General features: G+C 45.1%; 1 protein-coding gene across 1 annotated transcript in view; it reads right to left on the reverse strand.

The window, feature by feature from the left end:
* LOC134349859 (protocadherin-16-like) overlaps window positions 1-16,961 on the reverse strand; it is a 500,217-nt gene that overhangs the window by 230,266 nt on the left and 252,990 nt on the right. Inside the window, exons 3-4 of the mRNA XM_063054823.1 lie at window positions 6,183-6,371; window positions 394-625 (exon numbers count right to left, since the gene is read on the reverse strand). Coding sequence (XP_062910893.1) covers window positions 394-625; window positions 6,183-6,371 — 421 coding nt within the window. The remainder of the gene's footprint in view (window positions 1-393; window positions 626-6,182; window positions 6,372-16,961) is intronic.

The raw sequence follows: 16,961 nt of genomic DNA on the forward strand, positions 1-16,961 counted from the left end.
ACAATGAGCTGCTCACAGCTGCCTCAAGGAGGCAGGAAATTCTCAGAGTGCAGGAAACTACTTGACGAATACAATGAAACTCGTCAAGGGTACTCTGGGGAAAGACTGGCTCTGAGCTCACTCCAATGAAGCAGCCAAGTGAGCTGTAGATTAGTGACCAGGAAGCAGCCAAAGGCTCACTCCCAGTTCCTGCCTGAGATCCTTGCGTCAGGTATTCCAGGGATCCGCTGTGGCCCAGATCGTGGGGAGATCCCCTAATTTCCCAATTACATGCTGGCAGGGGACAGGACACTGCCCTTGTCACAAAAACCATGCTGACTGAGCAAGTGACCAGTCCCATTGACCAGCAGATCCAAAGCCACTTCCATGGTGTCACGCTGTGCTGACACTTACCTGTGTCTCTGTCGAGGGTGAACAGGGGAGGCAAGTTGCCTGCAACGATCTGATACGTCAGCTTTCCATTCCGTCCTCCATCCTTGTCGTAAGCAAAGACTTTGAGCACCACTGTTCCCGGCAGACTCTGGGTGCTGAGGCTTGCTGCATACTGCACGGGGTAGAACACTGGCCTGTTGTCATTGATATCATCCAGGTAAACTTTGACATAGGCCATGGAGTTCAGGCCACCCTGAAGGAGAGAGCGAGGAGCATAGTTAACATCTAACAATCTCTGAGAGGCCTTTCCCTCCTGTGACTACTCTGCATTGCAGGGGGATGGACAGAATGGTGAAACGTAACTGGTTGACAAAGTTACCACGGCAAAACCCCAGGATTTCTGTGGAGAGCAGAGCAGTCTGCACAGATCCAAGGGCAGTAGGTCCCATCTGATGTGTGGGAGCATCTCAAGGCCACTGGAATTAAACTCCTCTTCATCCATCACTGGGCTGTCTGGCAGGCCTATCATTTGAGTTATCAGAGGGCCAATCGCAAAGCGTCAGCAATTTTAAGTCTACAATAGCCTGATCTGATGGTCAGTTGACACTGAAGGGTACAGGTGGCTCCTGTTTTCCGAATGTTCACTTTATGACACCTCACTGTTACGAAAGACAATAGACAATAGACAATAGGTGCAGGAATAGACCATTCGGCCCTTCAAGCTAGCACCGCCATTCACTGTGATCATGGCTGATCATCCACAATCAGTATCCAGTTCCTGCCTTATCCCCATAACCTTTGATTCCGCTATCTTTAAGAGCTCTATCCATCTCTTTCTTGAAAGCATCCAGAGACTTGGCCTCCACAGCCTTCTGGGGCACAGCATTCCATATATCCACCACTCTCTGGGTGAAAAAGTTTTTCCTCAACTCCATTCTAAATAGCCTACCCCTTATTTTTAAACTGTGGCCTCTGGTTCTGGACTCACCCATCAGCGGGAACATGCTTCCTGCCTCCAGCGTGTCCAATCCCTTAATAATCTTACATGTTTCAATAAGATCCCCTCTCAGCCTTCTAAATTCCAGAGTATACAAGCCCAGTCGCTCCAATCTTTCGACATATGACAGTCCCGCCATCCCGGGAATTAACCTTGTTAACCTACGCTGCACCCCCTCAATAGCAAGAATGTCCTTCCTCAAATTTGGAGACCAAAACTGCACACGGTACTCCAGGTGTGGTCTCACCAGGGCCCTGTACAGCTGCAGAAGGACCTCTTTGCTCTTATACTCAATTCCCCTTGTTATGAAGGCCAGCATGCCATTAGCTTTCTTCACTGCCTGCTGTATTTGCATGCTTGCTTTCAGTGACTGATGTACAAGAAAACCTAGATCTCGTTGTGCTTCCCCTTTTCCTAACTTGACTCCGTTTAGATAATAATCTGCCTTCCTGTTCTTACCACCAAAGTGGATAACCTCACATTTATCCACATTAAACTGCATCTGCCATGCATCTGCCCACTTACCCAGCCTGTCCAAGTCACCCTGCATTCTCATAGCATCCTCCTCACATTTCACACTGCCACCCAGCTTTGTGTCATCGGCAAATTTGCTAATGTTGCACTTGACAAGGTTCCACACAGTAGGCTTATTCAGAAAGTTAGAAGGCATGAGATCCAGGGAAGTTTGACCAGGTGGATTCAGAATTTGCTTGCTTGCAGAAGGCAGAGGAAGGAGGGAGTACATTCAGATTGGAGGATTGTGACTGGTGGTGTCCCACAAGGATCTGTTCTGAGACCTCTACTTTTCGTGATTTTTATTAATGACCTGGATGTGGGGGTAGAAGGGTGGGTTGGCAAGTTTGCAGACGGCACAAAGGTTGGTGGTGTTGTAGATGGTGTAGAGGATTGTCAAAGATTGCAGAGAGACATTGATAGGATGCAGAAGTGGGCTGAGAAGTGGCAGATGGAGTTCAACCCGGAGAAGTGTGAGGTGGTACACATTGGAAGAACAAACTCCAAGGCAAAGTACAAAGTAAATGGCAGGATACTTGGTAGTGTGGAGGAGCAGAGGGATCTCAGGGTACATGTTCACAGATCCCTGAAAGTTGCCTCACAGGTGGATAGGGTAGTTAAGAAAGCTTATAGGTTGTTAGCTTTCATAAGTCAAGAGATAGAGTTTAAGAGTTGCGATGATGCAGCTCTGTAAAACTCTGGTTAGGCCACACTTGGATTACTGTGTCCAGTTCTGGTCACCTCACTATAGGAAGGATGTGGAAGCATTGGAAAGGGTACAGAGGAGATTTACCAGGATGCTGCCTGGTTTAGAAAGTATGCATTATGATCAGCGATTAAGGGAGCTAGGGCTTTGCTGTTTGGAGAGAAGGAGGATGAGAGGAGACATGATACAGGTGTTCAAGATAATAAGAGGAATAGATAGAGTGGGTAGCCAGCGCCTCATCCCCAGGGCGCCACTGCTCAATACAAGAGGACATGGCTTTAAGGTAAGGGGTGGGAAGTTCAAGGGGGATATTAGAGGAAGGTTTTTTACTCAGAGAGTGGTTGGTGCGTGGAATGCACTGCCTGAGTCAGTGGTGGAGGCAGATACACTAGTGAAGTTTAAGAGACTACTAGAAAGGTATATGGAGGAATTTAAGGTGGGGGGCAGGGTTTGAGGGTCGGCACAACATTGTGGGCTGAAGGGCCTGTACTGTGCTGTACTATTCTATGTTCTATGTTAATGTTACTTTTTATTCCTTCATCTAAATCATTAATATATATTGTAAACAGCTGCGGTCCCAGCACTGAACCCTGCGGTACCCCACTGGTCGCCGGCTGCCATTCCGAAAGGGACCCGTTAATCGCTACTCTTTGTTTTCTGTCAGCCAGCCAATTTTTGATCCATGTCAGTACTCTTCCCCCAATACCATGTGCCCTAATTTTGCCCACTAATCTCCTATGTGGGACTTTATCAAAGGCTTTCTGAAAGTCCAGGTACACTACATCCACTGGCTCTCCCTTGTCAATTTTCATAGTTACATCCTCCAAAAATTCCAGAAGATTAGTGAAGCACGACTTCCCCTTTGTAGATCCATGCTGACTCGGACCGATCCTGTTACTGCTATCCAGATGTGTCGTAATTTCATCTTTTATAATTGACTCCAGCATCTTTCACATCACCGACGTCAGGCTAACTGGTCTATAATTCCCTGTTTTCTCTCTTCTTCCCTTCTTGAAGAGAGGGACAACATTAGCCACCCTCCAATCCACAGGAACTGATCCTGAATCTATAGAACATTGGAAAATAATTACCAGTGTGTCCACGATTTCTAAAGCCACCTCCTTAAGTACTCTGGGATGCAGACCATCAGGTCCCGGGAACTTATCAGCTTTCAGACCCAACTGTTTATCCAACACCATTTCCTGCCTAATATAAGTTTCCTTCAATTCATCCATTACCCTAGGTCCTTTGGCCACTATTACATCTGGGAGATGGTTTGTGTCTTCCCTAGTGAAGACAGATCCAAAGTACCTGTTCAACTCAGCTGCCATTTCCTTGTTCCCCATAATAAATTCACCCGTTTCTGTCTTCAAGGGCCCAATTTTGGTCTTAACTAGTTTTTTCCTTTTCACATACCTAAAGAAGATTTTACTATCCTCCTTTATATCCTTGGCTAGTTTACCTTCATACCTCATTTTTTCTCCGCGTATTGCCTTGTTAGTTACCTTCTGTTGCTCTTTGAAAGTTTCCCAATCCTCCGGCTTTCCACTCTTCTTTGCTATGTTATACTTCTTCTCTTTTATTTTTATACTGTCCATTACTTCCCTTGTCAGCCACGGCCTCCCCTTACTCCCCTTAGGATCTTACTTCCTCTTTGGAATGAACTGATCCTGCACCTTCTGCATTACTCCCAGAAACACTTACCATTGTTGTTCCACTGTCATCCCTGCTAGGGTATTGTTCCATTGAACTTTGGCCAGCTCCTCCCTCATAGCACCATAGTTCCCTTTGTTCAACTGTAATTCTGACACTTCCGAATTTCCCTTCTCCCTCTCAAATTGTAGATTAAAACTTATCATATTATGATCACTACCTCGTAATGGCTCCTTTACCTCAAGGTCCCTGATCAAATCCGGTTCATTGCACAACACTAAATCTAGAATTGCGTTCTCTCTGGTAGGCTCCAGTACAAGCTGTTCTAAGAATCCATCTCGGAGGCACTCCACAAACTCCCTTTCTTGGGGTCCAGTACCAACCTGATTCCTCAGTCTACCTGCATGTTGAAATCCCCTATAACAACTGTAGCATTACCTTTGCGACGTGCCAATTTTAACTCTTGATTCAACTTACACCCTACATCCAGACAACTATTTGGGGGCCTGTAGATAACTTCCATTAAGGTCTTTCTACTCTTAGAATTTCTCAGTTCAATCCATACTGACTCTACGTCTCCTGATTCTATGTCCCTCCTCGCAAGGGACTGAATATCATTCCTCACCAACAGAGCCACCCCACCCCCTCTGCCCATCAGTCTGTCCTTTTGATAGGACGTATACCCTTGATTACATTAGTTACTTGTTTTCGCTAACAGAAGGTGTTTTCACTGTTACGAAAAAAGGCAGCGTGCGCCTGAACATATAAAAGCAAGGAGATAATGCTGAGACTTTATAAGATACTAGTCAGGCTGCACTTGGAGTATTGTCAACAGTTTTGGGCTCCATGTCTCAGAAAGGATGCATTGTCATTGGAGAGAGTCCAGAGGAGGTTCATGAGGATGATTCCAGGAATTGAGGTGTTAATGTATGAGGAGGGTTTGGCAGTTTTGGGCCTGTACTCACTGGAATTTAGAAGAATGTGGGGGGATCACATTGAAACCTACCAAATGTTGAAAGGACTAGATAAGGTAGATGTAGAGAGAATGTTTCCTATGGTGGAGGTATCCAAAACTGAGGGCACAGCCTCAAAACTGAGGGATGACCTTTTAGAACAGAGGTAAGGAGGATTTTTTTTTTTAGCCAGAGAGTAGTGAATCTGTGGAATGCTCTGCCACAGACTATGGTGGAGGTCAATTCCATAGGTATATTTAAAGTGGAAGTTGATAGTTTCCTGATTGGTCAGATCATCAAAGAATATGGCAATAAGGCAGGTGTTTGGGGTTGAGTGGGATCTGGTATCAGCCATGATGGAATGGCGGAACAGACTTGATGGACTGAATGGCCTAATTGTGCCCCTATGTCTTATGGTCTTATTAGCTATCCTCCAAACCTCTGGTACCTCACCTGTTTCTAAGGATGAGTTAACTATCTCTTCTTGGGCTCCTGCAACTCCTGCAACTGCTGCACTTGCCTCCCACAGGGTACGAGGGAACAACTTGTCAGGCCCTAGGGATTTATCCACCCTGATTTTTCTCAAGAAAATAAACATCTCCTCCTCTGTAACCTGTATAGGGTTCATGAACCCATTGCTGCTTTGTCTCACGTCTGTAGACTCTGTGTCTGTCTCCTGAGTAAACACAGATACAGTAAATGATTTTTTAGAAATTACCCTGTATGCTTTACACCTACAGAAGAGAACAGGCAGATCTTCCCTTCAAAAAGCATTGTGATCAATAGTGCAATCCACCCTTAGTACCACCCTCTCTCTGTATTGTTCCTCCCAACAGCAGAGCATTGCCACAAAGACTTTTTCAGAATACACATCACGGACTTTGTACTCATGATTTTCTAACTTGGAGTGTACAGGTTGTCCACAACCAGGTCTGCATTCACTGCATTTACGTGGTACTGAGACACGGAGGCCGGTGAAGATCCTTACCCCATCAACAGCGGTCACTGTGAATTCATAGTGGTCAGGCTCATTGTCCCTGTCTAAGGCTCCTGAGGTGCAGATTTGACCCGTGTGTTGGTCGATGGTGAACTGAGTGGGTGGCAAGCTGCCAATTCCAGAATCAATGGAATACGTAACACTTCCAAAACTTCCACTGTCAGCATCGGTGGCAGAGATCTGTGGAGAAAAAAGGATCAAGAATATGACCGTCTCAAATGTGTGATAGGAAACTTATGGGACTCTGACACTTGGATTCTTGCTTTGTAAGCAGAAGAGTGTGCAGGATCTGGAGGTACGGTGTGACTTAGCCCAACAGCTCATGAACATTACAGTATAGAGTCTTAGAACACCAGACAGAAACAGGCCCTTTTTGGCCCATTGATTCCATGCTGAGCCATTAATCTGTCTTGTTCCATCAAGCAGAAATGCTGGTGTTGAGCCCACTCTCTGAAGTCACACTGAAGCATCGCAGAACAGAAACACAACTGCAAGTGTTTTGCCTTGGAAGTCTTTCTCTGCCCTGCCACCTCCAGAGAACACACACTCAGAAACTGCCAGATCATCATGAGCCCAAATGCTGCTAACTCAGTTTCAGAAGCATGTAATGTTTGTTTAATCAAATTACAACCAAACTATTTCCCAGAAAAAATACACAAAAACAGATTTTAATACTTGAGCTTTTGGACACACAAAATAATTCAGCTTTTCTCTCAACTCAAGGATATTTGCCTTGAGTTTCATGTGCAGCTCGTCTCATTGTCAGACCCTCAGATTCCATGCACACAGCAAGAATGGTGTAAAGGAAGATCTTTCTTTTGTTTAAGTCATATTTCAGAACCTGACCATCATTGAAAAGCCACACCTATTGCCCACCCTTCTTTGTGTATGAGAAGATGGAGGTTAGCCAGCTTATTGAACAACTGCAGCCCTCAGATCATAAGACTATAAGACATAGGAGCAGAATTAGGCCATTCAGCCCATTGAGTCTGCTCCACCATTCCATCATGGCTGATCCCGGATCTCACTCAAATCCATACACCTCCTTCTCGCCATATCCTTCGATGCCCTGACCGATCAGGAAATGACCAACTTCTCCTTAAATATACACATGGACTTCGCCTCCACCGCAGTCTGTGGCAGAGCATTCCACAGATTCACCACTCTCTGGCTCAAAAAATTCCTCCTTACCTCTGTTCTAAAGGGTCACTCTTCAATTTTGAGGCTGTCCCCTCTAGCTCTGAATGCCTCCACCATAGGAAACATCCTCTTCACATCCACTCTATCTAGTCCTTTTAACATTCGGTAGCTTCCAATGAGATCCTCCCGCATTCTTCTAAATTTCAATGAGTACAGGTGCAAAGCTACCAGACTCTCTCATATGTTAACCCCTTCATTCCTGGAATCATCCCCATGAACATCTTCTGGACTCTCTCCAATGACAACACATTCTTCTGAGATATGGGCCCAATACTGTAGACAGTACTCCAAGTGCAGCCTGACAAATAGTCCACATGATTGTTCCTTTTACCAAAATGCATTATCATACATTTCCCAACACTGTATTCCATCTGTCACTTTTCTGCCACTCTTCCAATTTGTCTAAGTCCTACTGTAATCACATTGCTTCCTCAGCGTTACCTACCCCTCCACCTATCATCGTATCATCCGCAAACGTTGCCAGCAAGCCATCAATTCCATTATCTAAATTATTGACAAACAAAGTGAAAAGCAGTGGTCCCAATACTGACCCCTGAGGAGCACCACTAGTCACCAGAAGCCACCCAGAAAAGTCCCACTCACTGCCTCCTGCCTGTCAGCCATTCCATTATCCACACCAGTATCTTTCCTGTGACGCGATGGAATTTTATTTCACCAGCCCTTGCATGTCCCCTTAGGGAACAAAAGGGGAAATGTATTTGTGGAGCCAGAAGATATGAACATGATCTTCTCATTGTCATTCAACAGGATGTGGAGAGTTAGGGGGAACGGTACACTGATATTGTGCAGCATGCCTAATGGATGGGTCCCTGGGTGGGAAGCAAGGGAAGAGGTTGCTGAGGCTGTAATGGAGATTCCAGCATCCTGGTTAGCCATTGGTGAGGTACTGGAACACATGAGGTTAGCAAATGTTGTTCCCTTTTCCAAACAGGGCAGCAGGGATAAGCTGGGAAACTATCGACTGGCACGCCTTATATTGAGAATGGGGAAATTGTTGGAAAAGATTCTGAGGGACAGGATTAATGTTCACCTGAAAAGGCAGGGGCTGATTAAGGGAGTCAAAATTATTTTCTCCAGGAGAAATCCTTCCTCATAAACCTGATTGATTTCATTGAGGAGGTAATTTTAATAAATGATGAAGATGGAGTGGTATACATGGTTTAAGTAGACTTCAACAAGGATTTTGGCAAGGTCCTATATGATCAGCTAGTCCAGAAGGTTAAAGCACATAGGATCCATAATTGTCTTGGTGACGGAGGTGAAAATTAGTGGTGGATGGGTGTTTTTTTGACCACAAGACTGTAACCAGTAGTTTACTCCATTGACTAGTGCTGGAACCTTTGAAGTCTATATAGTTATATGATTTGGATGTGAGTGTACCTGGACTGATCACTAAGTTTGCTGATGATACACAATTTGGCGGAGTAGTCTACAGTGAAGAAGGTTTTGAAAGAATGTGAAGAGACTTACAGTAACTCATCTGGAATATTGGAGCAAGCATTGGCAGATGGAATTTAATCCAGACATGTGTAAGCTAATGCTGGCCATCTAACACTGGGTGGACATAGGTAAATGCAGGGTCCCAGGATTCCTCAGTCGTATTGATGTACAACAGAGTCTGGAGGGTGCAAACTCATAGTTCCCTGAAATTTTTATTTCGAGACATAGCACAGTAACAGGCCCTGCTGGCCCAACAGGCTGCACTGTCCACGTCCACCAATTCACCTATGAGCCCATACACCTTCCACCAATTCACCTACCAGCCCATACACCTTCCACCAACTCATCTACCAGCCCATCCACCAACTCACCGACCAGCCTATACACCTTCCACCAACTCACCGACCAGCCTATACACCTTCCACCAATTCACCTACCAGCCCATACACCTTCCACCAACTCACCGACCAGCCTATACACCTTCCACCAATTCACCTACCAGCCCATACACCTTCCACCAACTCACCAACCAGCCTATACACCTTCCACCAGCTCACCGACCAGCCTATAAACCTTCCACCAATTCACCTACCAGCCCATACACCTTCCACCAACTCACCGACCAGCCTATACATCTTCCACCAACTCACCGACCAGCCTATACACCTTCCACCAATTCACCTACCAGCCCATACACCTTCCGCCAACTCACCAACCAGCCTATATACCTTCCACCAACTCACCGACCAGCCTATACACCTTCCACCAATTCACCTACCAGCCCATACACCTTCCACCAGCTCACCTACCAGCCCATACACCTTTCACCAACTCACCGACTAGCCCATACACCTTTGGGATGTGGGAGTAAACCAGAGCACCTGGAAGATACACATGTGGTTACGAGGAGAGTGACCAACTCCTTACAGACAGTGGCAGGACACAGTGACATAGGTATATGGGGTGGTGAAGAGGGCACTTAATAAGTGTAGGGTCAGATATCAGGTACAGGTTTTATTCACAGGGAGTGGTGAGTGCATAGAACACACTGCTGGTGGTGGTAGTAGAGGCTGATACATTGGGGACATTAAGAAAATATTAGACAGGCACATGGGTGATAGAAAAGTGGAGTGATATGTAGGAGGGAAGGGTGAGATTGAACTTGTTGTAGGTTAAAATGTCAGCACAACATTGTGGATCCCGATAAAGGGCTTTGGTCCAAAATATCAACTCCATATCTCCATAGATGCTGCCTGACCTGCTGAGTTCCTCCACAATTTTGTGTGCTCTCCTGGACCTGTACTGTTTTGTATTGTTCTATGTTCTATGCTCAATAAGTATTTCATGCTCGGACATTCTAAAGGCCCAGTCAGCATTGGGAGCAGAGCACTTCGCCAAGGTTTCTCACAGGTCGGCGAAGCTTATATGAAGGGAGAACTTTGTGGGTATTCGGACATTCCGGAGGCCCAATCAGCACTGGGAGCAGAGCATTGCAAAATGAATAAAAGTAGAGAAGGGGTAAGCAGGGCAGCCATTGTCAGGTCTTGGTTGCCCATTGTACAATGCAGGCAGGATGGCAGGTATGGCAGTGGTATGCTCCTCCTGTAGGATGTGGGAATTCATGGAACCTGATGGTCTCCCTGATGACCACATCTGCGGGAAGTGCAGCCAACTCCAGCTCCTGAAAGACCACATTAAGGAGCTGGAGCTGGGGTTGGATGAACTTAGGATCATCTGGGAGGCAGAGCAACTGATAGACAAGACTTTTGAGCAGGTAGTTACACCCAGAGTGTGGAATTCAGAGAGTAGATGGGTGAACACTGAAGGAGGTAAAGGGAGAAGAAAGTCAGTGCAGGATCCCCCTGTGGCCATTCCCCTCAGGAACAGGTATACACCTTTGGATACAGTATTGTAGAACATAGAACATAAAATAGTACAGCACATTACAGGCCCTTTGGCCCACAATGTTGTGCTGACCCTCAAACCCTGCCTCCCAGATAACCCTCCACCATAGATTCCTCCATATACCTGTCTAGTAGTCTCTTAAACTTCACTAGTGTATCTGCATCCACCACTGACTCAGGCAGTGCATTCCACGCACCAACCACTCTCTGAGTAAAAAACCTTCCTCTAATATTCCCCTTGAACTTCCCACCCCTTACCTTAAAGCCATGTCCCCTTGTATTGAGCAGTGGTGCCCTGGGGAAGAGACGCTGGCTATCCACTCTATCTATTCTTTTGACAAGGTCCCACACAGGAGATTAGTGTGCAAACTTAAAGCACACGGTATTGGGGGTAAGGTATTGGTGTGGGTGGAGAATTGGTTAGCAGACAGGAAGCAAAGAGTGGGAATAAACGGGACCTTTTCAGAATGGCAGGCGGTGACTAGTGGGGTACCGCAAGGCTCAGTGCTGGGACCCCAGTTGTTTACAATATATATTAATGACTTGGATGAGGGAATTAAATGCAGCATCTCCAAGTTTGCGGATGACACGAAGCTGGGTGGCAGTGTTAGCAGTGAGGAGGATGCTAAGAGGATGCAGGGTGACTTGGATAGGTTGGGTGAGTGGGCAAACTCATGGCAGATGCAATTTAATGTGGATAAATGTGAAGTTATCCACTTTGGTGGCAAAAATAGGAAAACAGATTATTATCTGAATGGTGGCCGATTAGGAAAAGGGGAGGTGCAACGAGACCTGGGTGTCATTATACACCAGTCATTGAAAGTGGGCATGCAGGTACAGCAGGCGGTGAAAAAGGCGAACGGTATGCTGGCATTTATAGCGAGAGGATTCGAGTACAGGAGCAGGGAGGTACTACTGCAGTTGTACAAGGCCTTGGTGAGACCACACCTGGAGTATTGTGTGCAGTTTTGGTCCCCTAATCTGAGGAAAGACATCTTTGCCATAGAGGGAGTACAAAGAAGGTTCACCAGATTGATTCCTGGGATGGCAGGTCTTTCATATGAAGAAAGACTGGATGAACTGGGCTTGTACTCGTTGGAATTTAGAAGATTGAGGGGGGATCTGATTGAAACGTATAAGATCCTAAAGGGATTGGACAGGCTAGATGCGGGAAGATTGTTCCCGATGTTGGGGAGGTCCAGAACGAGGGGTCACAGTTTGAGGATAGAGGGGAAGCCTTTTAGGACCGAGATTAGGAAAAACTTCTTCACACAGAGAGTGGTGAATCTGTGGAATTCTCTGCCACAGCAAACTGTTGAGGCCGGTTCATTGGCTGTGTTTAAGAGGAAGTTAGATATGGTCCTTGTGGCTACAGGGGTCAGGGGGTATGGAGGGAAGGCTGGGTTCTGAGTTGGATGATCAGCCATGATCATAATAAATGGCGGTGCAGGCTCGAAGGGCCGAATGGCCTACTCCTGCACCTATTTTCTATGTTTCTATGTTTCTATATCATGTCTCCTCTCATCCTCCTTCTCTCCAAAGAGTAAAGCCCTAGCTCCCTTAATCTCTGATTAAACTCTACAAATGTTCATGATGTTCTGCATTGGTATGTTCCACTGTGGCAGGGAATGGAAAATAGTGTAAAAGAACCCTGGTGTACAAAGTATGTAGAAATTCTAGTTAAGAAGAAAAGAAAAACTTATGAAAGGTTCAAGAAACTAGGTGCTGTCAGAGCTCCAGAAAATTACAAGGGTGTCAGGAAAGAGCTCAAGAATGAAATCAGCCTTCATCAACCATGGGATTGAGTTCAAGAGCCGTGAGGTAATGTTACAGCTATATCAGACCTTGGTCAGACCCCACTTGGAGTACTGTGTCCAGTTCTGGTCACCTCACTACAGGAAGGATGAGGATACTGTAGAGAGAATGCAGAGGAGATTTACAAAGAGGTTGCCTGGATTGGAGAGCATTGCGTATGGGAGTAGGTTGAGTGAACTTGGCCTTCTCTTCTTGGAGTGTTGAAGGATGAGAGGTGACCTGAAAGAGGTGTATAAGATGATGAGAGGCATCAATCATGTGGATAGCCAGAGACTTTTTCCCAGGGCTGAAATGGCTAACATGAGGGGGCATAGTTTTAAGGTGCTTGGTAGCAGGTGCAAGGGGGATGTCAGAGGGGAAGTTTTTCATACAGAGTGGTGGGTGTATGGAATACACTGCCAGCAATGGAGGTAGAGGCAGATTCAATAGGGTATTTTAAGAGACTCTTTTAATAGATACATGGAGTTTAGAAATGCCAAAGGTTATGTGGTAGGGAAATTCTTGGCAGTTTCTAGAGTAGGTTACATGGTCAGGACAAAATTGTGGGGCGAAAGGCCTCTAATGTACTGTAGATTTCTATGTTTCTATGAAGAGTTCGTGGAGGCATTGGTAATGGTCTTTTAATAATTACTAGATTCTGGAATGACTCTGGAAGCTTGGAAAATTGCAAATCTCGCTCCACTTTAAGAAGGAAGAGAGGCAGTTAATCAGACCTTGGTGGTTAAAAAGATCTTGAAGCCGATTATTAAGGAAGAGGTCTCTGGGTACTTGGAGGCACATGATAAAATAGGCAGTAGTCAACATGGTTTCATCCAGGAGAAATCTTCCCTGGCAAATCTGTTGGAATTCTTTGAAGAACTAACAAGCAGGGTAGTCAAAGGATTATCAGTTGATGATGTGTATTTGGATTTCCAGAAGGCCTTTGACAAGGTGCCACACATGAGTCTGCTTAACAAGGTACGAGTCCATGGAATTACAGGAAAAATTCCAGCATGGATAAAGTAGTGGCTGACTGGCAGGTGGCAAAGAGTGGGAATAAAGGGAGCCTTTTCTGTGTGGCTGCCAGTAACTAGTGGTGTTCCACAGGGGTCTGTGTTGCGACTGATTCTTTTTACATTATATGTCTATGATATGGATGATAGAATTGAAGGCTTTGTTGCAAAGTTTGCAGATGGGATGATGATAGCTGGATGGGCAGTTAGTTTTAAGGAAGTAGAGAGGCTACAGGAGGAATTAGAGAGATTAGGACAATGAGCAAAGAAATGGCAGATGGAACACAGTGTCAGCAAGTATATGGTTAGGCACTTTCATGGAAGAAATGAAAGGGTTGTCAATTTTCTAAATGGAGAGAAAATACAAAAAAACTGAGATGCAAAGGCACTTAAGAATCCTTGTGCGGAATTCCCTAAAGGTTAATTTGCAGGTTGAGTCAGTGGTGAGGAAGGCAAATGCAATGTTAGCATCCAGTTGAGCGCTAACAGTTTAAAAAGAAAACCACCATATCCAGCAGGCAGCGTCGGAGCGGGCTGCGAAATGAGAGGGTGCAGAGTGAAAGGGCTTTGGCTCAATGGACTTCGGCGGAGACGGGAAGAGGCTTCCTGCGACCGTTGAGTCTCATAGTAATGGAGTAAGTTACAGTTTTTTGGTATTTAGTACAAACAGTAGCATTAGAGGTATGCATCTAGGATTAGTGTTGTGCTTGGAGTGCCAGATGTGGGGACCCTGGGAGACTCCCAGTCTCCCCAAGGATTACATCTGCACCAGGTGCACTGAGATGAGGCTCCTGAAGGACCGTGTTAAGGAGCTTGAGATGGAAATTGATGACCTTCGGCTAATTAGGGAAAGTGAGGAGGTGATAGATATTACCTATAGAGAGGTAGTGGATAGCACCCCTGTGACTGCCCCCCTCAGAAATCGATATATCGTTTTGGATACTGTTGAAGAGGCAGACCTGACAGAGGAGGACCACAGTGAACGAGACTCTGGCATTCTGCCCAGTGCCGAAATCAAGAGAGCAAGAAGAAATGCGGTAGTTATAGGGGATTCCATTGTAAGGGGGACGGACAAGAGATTCTGCGAGCTGGACAAGGATACCCGGATGGTGTGTTGCCTCCCTGGTGCCCAGGTACGGGATGTCTCAGATCGAGTCCAGAGTATTCTGAGGAGAAAGGGCGAGCAGCCGGAAGTCTTGGTACATGTTGATACCAGTGACATAGACAGAAAAAGAGAGGAGGTCCTGAAGAATGATTACTGGGAGCTAGGAAGAAAATTGAAAAGCCAGACCTCCAGAGTAATAATATCAGGATTGCTGCCTGAACTGTGCGCTAATGATGGTAAGAATAGCAAAATTAAGCAAAATGAATGTGTGGCTAAGTAACTGATGCAGGGGGCAGGGCTTCAAATTCTTGAATCATTGGGATCTATTTTGGGGAAGGTATGACTTATACAAAAAAAGATGGATTACACCTGAACCCAAAAGGTACTAATATCCTGCCGGGATTGTTTAATATAGCTGTCAGGGAGGGTTTAAACTAAGTTGGCAAGGGGAAGGAAACCAAGGTGTTAGGGTCGAGGAAGAGGGAAATAGAAATAAGTCAAAAATACTGTACAGCAAAGATCGCAAGAAAGACAGGCCGGTGAATATACAGGATAATTTGCTGCAAAATAGAAATATAACAAAATCGACAACAGATACTGATCTAAATGTACTGTACTTAAATGCATGCAGCATTAGAAATAAAGTGGATGACCTTGCTGCACAGCTGCAGGTTAAAAGATATGACATTGTGGCCATCACCGAGTCATGGCTAAATGATGGATGTGATTGGGAGCTGAATATCCAAGGATACACAGTGTATAGGAAAGACAGGAAGGTAGGTAAAGGGGGCGGCGTGGCCCTGATGGTGAGTACCGATATCAAATAAATAGAAAGAAGGGACATAGGATCACAAGAGGTAGAATCCTTATGGGTAGAATTAAGAAATGGCAAGGGTAAAAAGACACTAATAGCAGTTATATACAGGCCTCCAAACAGCAGCCGGGATGTGGACTACAAGTTGTAGCTGGAAATAGAAAAAGCGTGTCACAAGGAAAATGTCAAGATAATTATGGGGGGTTTTAATATGAAAGTGGATTGGGAAAGTCAGGAAGGTAATGGATCACAGGAGAGGGAGTTTGTAGAATGCCTACAGGATGGCTTTTTGGAGCAGCTTGTCCAGAAGCCCACCAGGGGACCAGCTGTTTTGGATTGGGTGCTGTGTAGCGAACCTGAGGCGATTAGGGAGCTGGAGGTAAAGGAACCCCTTGGAAGTAGTGATCATAATATGATTGAGTTCAGTTTCAAATTTGAAAAGGAGAAGCTGGTATCAGGTGTATCAATATTTCAGTGGAACAGGGGAAATTTCAGTGGTATGAGAGAGGAACTGGCCAATTTGATTGGAAAAGTAAGCTAAATGGAGGGACGGCAGAGCAGAATTGGATGAAATTCCTACAAGAAATAAGGAAAATGCAGGAAAAATATATTCTAAGAAAAAAGAAAATCATGAATGGAAAAATGGCACAAATGTGGCTAACGAGAGAGGTTAAGGCAAAAATAAAAGCAAAAGAAATGGTGTATAATGAAGCAAAAATCAGTGGGAAAAATGAGGACTGGAAGACTTTTAAAAACTTACAGAAGGAAACTAAGAAAGTCATTAGGAAAGAAAAGATGAACTATGAAAGGAAGTTGGCGATTAACATAAAAAAGGATACTAAGAGTTTTTTTAAATATATGAAGAGTAAAAGAGTGACAAGGGTAGATACGGGACCGATTGAAAATGATGCTGGAGAAATTATAATGGATAACAAAGAGATAGCGGAGGGACTGAATGAGTATTTTGCATCAGTCTTCACAGTGGAAGACATGAGCAGTATACCTGATAGCCAGAGGTATCAGGGAATAGAATTAGGTACAGTCAAGATTACTAGAGAGAAAGTGCTTGGGAAGCTAAGTGGACTAAGAATAGATAAGTCTCCCAGTCCAGATGAGGTGCACCAAAGGGTTCTGAAGGAGGTGGCTTTGGAGATTGTGGAAGCATTGGAAATGATCTTCCTGGAATCAATAGACTCTGGCATGGTTCCAGAGGACTGGAAGGTCACAAATGTAGTTCCGTTATTTAAGAAAGGAAGGAAGCAGCAAAAAGAAAATTACAGACCCATTAGTCTGACATCGGTAGTTGGAAAGATATTGGAGTCAATCCTCAAGGACGAGGTTATGAAATACCTCGAGGTGCATGACAAGATAGGCTGAAGCCAGCATGGTTTCATGAAGGGAAGATCCTGCCTCACCAACTATTGGAATTTTTTGAGGTAATCTCGAATAAGATTGACAAGGGAGAGGCTGTGGATGTTG

Source organism: Mobula hypostoma, chromosome 7, assembly GCF_963921235.1.
Source record: "Mobula hypostoma chromosome 7, sMobHyp1.1, whole genome shotgun sequence".
NCBI classification, from domain to species: domain Eukaryota; kingdom Metazoa; phylum Chordata; class Chondrichthyes; order Myliobatiformes; family Myliobatidae; genus Mobula; species Mobula hypostoma.